Below are 8519 nucleotides of genomic sequence, written 5' to 3'. Positions count from 1 at the left end.
TATATATATATCAGAGTGAGATATATATATTTATATTTATATAAAACAGAGTGAGAGAGATATATATATATATATACATATATATAAAACAGAGTGAGAGCAATACTGCACAAATATTTATTATATTTTAAAATTGACCTACTTTTTTTGTTTGTTTTTGTATTTTGTTTTGAAATAAATTTGTTTTCCGAAATATGAACAAGGGGGGTCAAGAGCTAAAGAAGACTAAATTTTGTGCAATCGCACGTACGTGCTATTGCGCCATACTTTGAATATGTGCTGACCGAACCCGACTCTGTGAGTCTTGACATAGCCTTCTACATAAATAACTGAAACACTTTACATAGCAGTAACCAGTGTATTTCATGATTTATCGGCCATCCCAAGAGAGAGCACTCCGGAGTCTTGGTCACTCTGAGAGTCCCAGAGTCCCAGACCCCTACATATTGACATTCCCCAATCCCCACTCCCAGTCTAACCTCAAACCGTTTTCTGTTAAAACTTTTACAAATGAAATAAATATACGTTTACGCTCAACTTTTATTTCATATGCGATCCTTTTTATGCTCATAGGTGCAACTTGCGGGTCTAAACATTTAAAAGTGTATACTATTTTCATCATTCAAACTAGTCCTGTAAATGAACATAGGTAGGTCTTTCTGATCTTATATTCGATATAACGTTTTAAATTGAATAAAGATGCGTTTACGTTCAACTTCTATCTCGTACCCCCATAACGTTATGAGCTTAGCTCCCAGTCATATTTTATATATATTTCTTTTTAGCTTTTAGTCCGCGTTACGCGTGTCACAGCTCACAAGCCATCCCTCTAGGAGGCCGGGCCTGGGACTCTGGGACCCTGTCTGACGTCTGACTGTCAAGACTTCCTTTTTGTTTTTGCTTTTGTTTTGTTTTTAAAAAACAAAACAAAACAAAGTGAATATGGGGCTCAAAGGCCGTGTCAAGAGCTTTCGCGCCAGCCTCCTTGCAAGCGGCAATGGCCATATTATAGGACACACACACAAAGAAGAACTGGGGTCCTCCGGTCGATTTTCAAAAACGTATTTATAACTTTTGAACCAACCATTTTTAAATTTTTGAACCAGGGCATTCGGCTTTTGGAGAGCTATCCAAAACTTCAATATAAAAAAATTGTCCAAAACACTATATGGCGTGCCCCAGAAATCTGGGTCACCACCTTGGCCAAATTCCAAAATATCAAAATTCCAAAATCTCAAACTGAATAAAGCCTTAATTTGAAAATTCTGCTTCAATATTGACCGTCAAAATATTCTGAGAATTGTTGTCAACCCCTGGTGGGAATCCAAATCCGAAGAGTTGGAACTTTGAAGCTCTATCGATATTGCATCACCTTCAGTCCTTCACTAGCCTCAAAAAGGCCGATTTTGGATGTATAGCCAAATCAAAAATATATATATTTTGAAATATTGGTCGTATCAAAAAATGAAGCAGCTCATCTTATGAAAACCCAATTTGAGTAATTTTTTTCGAGGTGTCTGAACTTGTTTTTAGGGTTTTTGAAAAAAGAAACTAAATATCTAAATATGTATTTTAAAAATAGATAGATGTGCGTCGTGCGACTTGCGGTGCTGCCGGTCAGTCATCACTCTATTTTATTCTCTTTTTATATAAAAAACCTTTTAATGTACAAATGTATTTTAGACTTTGAGACTTGAGTGAGCGTATTTTAAAAATATGTCTGGATGACTATGATATACAGTACTGAATTTGTCTTTTCTTAAGAAATATAAAGAAGTACTGTTATAATTTGTATACTAATACAGCGGAATCCTTTTTTAAGGGGAGCCCTGGAGCGGTTAAGCACCTGACTGAGGCTGACTCTCGAGCCCGCAAAGAAGGCTGATACAGTGATATGAATATGATCAAAGTAAAAATACAAATACATACAACATAATACAATTTCGGAACTCCAATAAAATCACACAGTACGTTCCACATTCAAAGTCACTCTTTTTTTTCGGTGTCTTTTCGAGAAAAACAGTACAGGGTCAGGAAATAGTCTAATATAGTAATACTATAATAGGAATACATACGGTCAGACATACAGAAATAGTTATATATAAAAATAGTATAAATACATACGGTAAGAGATTCCTCGAATGAGTCAAATCTCAATCCATCAAACGATATTGTTTACAGTATTTTTTACACTGTACTTTTATATATATATAATTTATTTATTTTGTGTATACATTCTTCGTTTTTAAAAAACAAAAACAAAGGGTTGTATAACTGTAAATAGCACTCTCCTTCAGTAAATTATTGTTTACACACAATACTTCCCATTGAATAAGTCTTGCTCACATTGAAGCGATTGCTTGAGATCCAAGCTGAAGTGCAGATGAGTGGTATTTATAGTAGAAGACTTGCTTGGAGCGAGCCCGATGTACCTGTGAACGAAAAGTTGCGTTCAAAAGTCATCGAGGAATATGCATTTGATGTAAGTCTCTCACAATGTTTGTTTGCTATACTTATGGTTATAAGATCTATTTAGCCGACCAAAATACGACTCGAGCTGAGAATCTGACATTGAGCTGTACTTTATGTTGTATTTCACCAGAACATTTCTTCCAAGTATGGTGCCCTCAGTTGAGCTTCAGTTGTAATTACCAGACTACATCATGTCGACCATGTCGAAAATCAACATGTGAGCATGTCAAACTATCAAATGCAGTGTTTAGCTATGTCTGACTGTGTTTGCGTTTCCTTCATATCACAGACGCCTCCGAAAGACAATCTATCGTGCTTTGTGCAAAGTTTGGCCAGTTCATTTGCTACAATAACTCGTTGCCAAATTGTGTGCCTGTCCATTGTGAAGGATGACAAGCAATTCTTCTATGCCAGACGTGGACTCGACGCTCCCGAGACATCCCGATCGGTGTCATTCTGTGCGCACGCGATTAACAAACCACAAGAGGTATGTGGTATACCTGGCAAGATCGTGTTGGCTATAAGTGTTTTTGTTCGTTCACTTCGAGTAAAACTCAAAAAAGCCAAAGGCCCAACAAACCGAGAAATGGAGTCATACAACTTTTTTCTTGCTTTTTACACACGTAGCCTTTAATTGTGCTGAATGCTTTGAAAGACAGCCGTTTTGCTGCGAACCCACTTGTGTTGGGCGAGCCGAACATCAAGTTCTATTACGGAGTGCCGCTGGTCAACATGGAAGGTGTAGTACTTGGAGCTCTGTGTATCAATGACAAGCCTTCACAGCTAAGACCTGAGCAGGAAGCAGCCTTCAATCTGATGGCCAAAATGGTAAATTGATTTCTTTATCTACTAACTGGTGTTGGTTCGAATGACTACCGGCTTACACGTTAGTGTGGTGTATTGTAAATATCTGTGCTGTTCTTTCTGCCTGTGCCCGAGCCTGTTGTAAAATAAAATTAGGTGAGTAGAACGCGCAAGCAAATTTGACAGATATGCGTGACCACAGATTGAGTAAAATTGGCCAAAGGCTTGAGCTAACATTATTCTTTCCTAATCTCCTGCGTCCCTACCCATAGTGTGTGTGCCAGTTAGAGCTCGTTCGTATCTTCCGCTTGGCAAAGTTTGATGATGATTGCAACCGAAACAAGAGAGCGAAAACGATGAAACACATTCGTACTACAATAGAAGCAACATATCATTACTGCCGTCGTCAAATTCGGTATTGCGTATACACATGGAGAGCTCAGGCTCCATATACGATGATTTCGAGACGCTGTTGTGGTAAGTGAGCTGAGCAGGCTTCCAAAGTCAATTTATAGTATGTACTAGCGACACTTTATAAAGTTCTGTGTCATTTTGAAATTATCACACAAAAAATTCTCATCACGCGCAAAAAAAATCACCACTTGGTCCCCTTGGTCCCTCTCGCAGTGACGAACTGGGCTGCATGATGGTGTTTTTCCAACTCGGCAAAGAACAAAACCTCGAGTTATTGATGTTTTGGCAACTAGCAGAAGCGTATAGAAATAATCCCTGCGTTGAGTTTTTGGTGGGTGCTGTTGATGCTTTCCTAATAACCAACTCCCAATACGAGGTTAGTTTGTTTCCCCATATGGATCTTTTCCTTACATTTGCGTTGCCTGTCACTCGTAATTTTGTATTTTACCTACATTATTCTTCGCAAGGTTGGTGGTGCCACCATGATATACCTTAAATACAAATGTATGTGAATATACTCAAGTGCTTATCGGTATAGTGAATATAAAGTATCGCGTACTTGTACATATGCAATTATGATGCATGTGTATATGTACTTGTGTATGATTTTATGTACAAGGGTACATACATACAAATACATAGTGGACATACACGTTTGTTCACATTATTGTACTGTGGATGTGTAATTTTCACTTAATAAAGACAGCGGATGCAGATACTACATAGTTTATATCTCTACAAATACAACATAACATTTATCTATTTATACTTTAAATTTACTTTCTAAATACTTTTTTATATTCCTGCTGCCCTACATTATTTTGTTATTATTGCCATTTATTTGAGAACGCTATTGAAACCTTGTATGTCTTCCGTACGTAGTGATTCCTGGCCTGATATGCTCATTTATCGATGATAGGGTGTCTATATGTCTCGCGTGCATACTCGCTAGTTAATCATGGATTCACACTAAGTTCTCAAGTTCTGGTTCTGATTGCACACACTTGTAGGTGAATCTCGACCATAGATACAAGAAACAGGTCCTCGACGTTTATGACAGAATGATTATTATATTAAAGCAATACGTCGAAACTAAAGCAACGCGGAATGAGGCGCAGACCTTGTGTACACCTGATTTGCTGGACAAGCTGCAGTTGGGCATTTTTGTGCTACTTTACGAAAGCACATACAAGGTATGCGGCGATCAATATATACTGGTGGAGAAAATGTTATACAGTATAGGCCTTGTCGATAAAGATTCTTATATGTCGGCGACACCGATATATCACTGCAGGCATGTCAAATTATGTGTATTCTTAGTTTGTAATCAGCTAGCTCTGTTTTGATGTGTGGTCGGAGATGCATTACACTTACGTACGTATTTTCCTGATGTTCTTCCTGTACAATGTTACGTCCGCTGCACAGCGATTGAAAGATTCGCCAGCTTACGAAGAGTACTTGAGCCCATGCCAGAATCGATCTGCTTCGTTCCTTGTAAGTTGTTTGTTGTCGAGTATTATACCCTCCACTTTTAGCAGGGCGTGAAACCAGCACTTTTCGGATTTCCCATGACTATGCACACTCGGAAGTTTTCAGCAAATGTTTAGTGGGAGTAGCGGGGTCTACATCTTGTGGTTCTAAACATTTCGAATTTCACTTGCTGCAGCGATCAATTGCAATGCTCTCGCCTTGGGGCAAGAAACTGTCAACTCCAAAATCCGAAGTATCGAGTGCCAGAACCTCCGAGCCTTTGCGGAGTCGAGAACTGACAGTCCACAGTAACAGTGAACTGGGTAACATAAGGCCGGAACTTAAGGTTGGTCAATGAGTTCATTCTTTCGAATAATGGCAGTGATAGTGTATGTGACACAAGTGTCTGTTGCAAAGCGCAATCATTGTTGGGCGCTTTCTCGCAAGAGAGCGTGCGAATACGGAATACAGTAGCACTCTTGTCTTGTACTTAGATGACTCATCGTTAAACTCTGGTCTTACTTCTCTCTAAATAGCTTGTCTCGATAGGAAGGGAACGAAGTAATACTACTGAAGGCTGCGATAGTGACAAGGTAGCGGAGAATACAGCAGCTGTGTACGTGTGCACATTGTTTTGTTACTCGTTCAAATTTGTAATATGCCAGTACACGCATACTCGAAATTGTATGCAGTTTGTTTATCGAATGAGCGTCTTCTACATTGTTTGCAGCGACGCGACTCTTTCTTGGAGAAGCTGAAGCGAAGGAAAGGCTCCGGTAATAAGTCTACCATGGCATCAACAGCCAAGTTAACTTCGAAAGGTGATGAGAGTCCCGAGTTGATCTCAGAACAGGTATGCCCATCGACTTGCTTATGCACAATTCAGGTATATGTGTAGTATGTCAATTGCAAACTGAAACCTGTGCTTACTGTGTGCGTGAACATCATCAGTGGGTATAAATATGCTGAGTAATTGAATTATGGTTCATACTAGATGTACTTCGACTCGGCATGCTATATTGCCAAACCAGCTCTGAAGTTTGCAGAGCCAAGGATACACCAATAGGCAGAATAAATCAGTTTGTAAACTCAACGCACTCTAGTGTAAATTGATTCTGTTAACTCTGACGTAGATCTCCTTAGAATTTGTGTTCTGACATTTCTGTATACGTTTCCACACCTCAGAAGGAGGAAGACGTCACAGTGAGCTGCAGCAAGACCGTTGCTTGTAGCAGTCCGATACCTTCGTTACGATTTGTAGGAAAGGGATCAGGGGGAGACCGAAGCCCCATGTAAGAATTCTTCGCGCCACCTCTTGCTGTTTGGCCTTTTTTATTTGAGTTTATGCATATATAAATATTTGACCTTATTTATTTTTTCTATACAACCCGCGTTATTTCACCTTGTGTCGAGTTCTCAATTGACGATAGTTCATTAAGGTTCAGTAAAAAAGCATGTACCTGTATCTGTAGTTCTTCTGTGAAAGTATCTTTCAGGCATGTGTTCCGGTCGGTTTGGCACAGCACCTGTTTTCCCCTCGTACGCGGAACGTTGTCTGACCGTCCACATTACTGTGTGCTTGACTATCTGCAGGAAGTACAGCTTGACCAATTGTCTCGACTCGGATGGTGGCGCCGTGGTAGTGCACAGTAGCACAGACACACTGGACGAGGATGCCAATTTTAATATGAACACAGCAGGAGGGGATTCGGCGCTAGCTGGCGAGCCTTTTGAGAGTAAACTCTCTACCCGAACGGCAGTATCGTAGATAAAAAGGGGGTAGTAGCAAACCAGTACTGTTAATGTTAATCGATATAAGCCCAAACTAGCGTGAATTAATTAGCGGACTAGCCTTACTAGTGTACGTGAGAACACAAGCGGCTTGCTTGGTGTATACAGCATGATGCTGTCGATCTTAGATAATATATTCAGCATGTTGCTTGAATTTGCATTGCTTCGTGATAGGCAACAGCAAACAACAACAAACTATAGGCTTGTACGAGGTGCTGGAGAAGTACATAATCAAACCGATGCTGCACAAGAGCATATCAGCTAGACAACGAACGGCCAGGTGTGTTGTATCGCATGATGAGTGGTATAGAGAATCCCGTACTCTCAAATAGGCCATGGAACAGAAGAGAAAGCAATCCCTTGTGATTGGGTAGATATCCCAGGTCTCCCACACGACCGGAAAAAATTGGAATCCTTATCAACGGTAGCGATAACGCCCATAACAACTTCAACAAATACACGGGCAGTGATCAGGGAATCCCTTTGGGGCAGTATATCTATACTACAACCACTGACAATTATGCACTGTGGCAAAGTCCAATGCACAATATGTGAACGCTAGTTCCCGGAAAAACTGCGTGAGATGTTGTAGGAAAATTCTTGGACACTTTGATGAAATGTCAAGTATGATTATACATCTTGTAAGGGAGTGACAATCGAGGGCAACATGATCTCTGGCCTATGAAAGAAAGAGTCGGTATGCGTACTTGTATAGCTCATTGTTGTCACCAAGACGTAGACCAGGACCAGCAATGTTATAACCTCATCTCTACTCTCCAGGCAGAGTAGGATAGGAATCATTTGGGTGTCGATACAGACCGCTTCAGTGACTCAGATATTTGTTACTATGCAGTAAACGTGTGGCATTCTCCACCCTCAGCATTCGCCTTAGAGGATATTGGCCAGTCCTACTTAGCAAATATAGTCTATTCTGTAGGTGGATGTGAATGGGCCGTACAATTATGGTTGCTATATCTACCCATGCCTAGACATTCCTCTAAAACAATGTCTACCTATGCCTAGACAATAATTTGAAACAATGTCTACCTATGCCTAGACATTACTTTTAAAACAATGTCTACCTATGCTTAGATATTCCTTTAAAACAAGCCAGATATGTAAGCTGGCACACGGAGTTTGATTGTCGAGTTTTATTCTTATTTCTTCCTTCCGATTCTATATATTTCTAAATTACTTTTCTTGATGGGTTCACCTTTGGTGGGTACGAGAGTTTTTCGTTGCACAGGAGAGCAAAATGGTGTGTGACAGTATCATCCAAATCCCTCGGAACAGGTCCAGAGAGATCGTTCGTATATATATATACCCATATATACGTATACGTATATATATATATATATATATATATATATGTACATATACATATACATATACATATACATATACATATACATATACATATACATATACATATACATATACTTATACTTATACATATACATATACATATACATATACATATACATATACATATACATATACATATACATATACATATACATATACATATACATATACATATACATATACATATACATATACATATACCT

The 8519-nt window shown here is 39.3% G+C and overlaps 2 protein-coding genes across 2 annotated transcripts; both read left to right on the top strand.

The window, feature by feature from the left end:
- Positions 1-2164: 2164 nt before the first annotated feature.
- On the top strand, positions 2165-3839 carry SARC_06535 (hypothetical protein). The gene is made up of 4 exons (XM_014299537.1): positions 2165-2482; positions 2762-2959; positions 3100-3300; positions 3549-3839. The coding sequence occupies exons 1-4, from the start codon at positions 2384-2386 to the stop codon at positions 3759-3761; spliced, it is 711 nt and encodes a 236-aa protein (XP_014155012.1). The 5' UTR covers positions 2165-2383; the 3' UTR covers positions 3762-3839.
- Positions 3840-3922: 83 nt separating this feature from the next.
- SARC_06534 (hypothetical protein) lies at positions 3923-6452 on the top strand (the record flags this gene model as incomplete). The annotated part of the gene is made up of 5 exons (XM_014299536.1): positions 3923-4066; positions 4701-4883; positions 5357-5506; positions 5891-6013; positions 6346-6452. Coding segments are annotated over 5 exons (707 nt in total), but the record flags the coding sequence as incomplete, so codon positions are not given.
- Between the last annotated feature and the right edge of the window lie 2067 nt (positions 6453-8519).

The sequence above is a fragment of the Sphaeroforma arctica genome, assembly GCF_001186125.1.
Source record: "Sphaeroforma arctica JP610 unplaced genomic scaffold supercont1.471, whole genome shotgun sequence".
Lineage (NCBI taxonomy): Eukaryota > Ichthyosporea > Ichthyophonida > Sphaeroforma > Sphaeroforma arctica.
The sequence above is the reverse complement of the archived record's forward strand: the minus strand, read 5'-3'. Positions and strand labels throughout refer to the sequence as shown.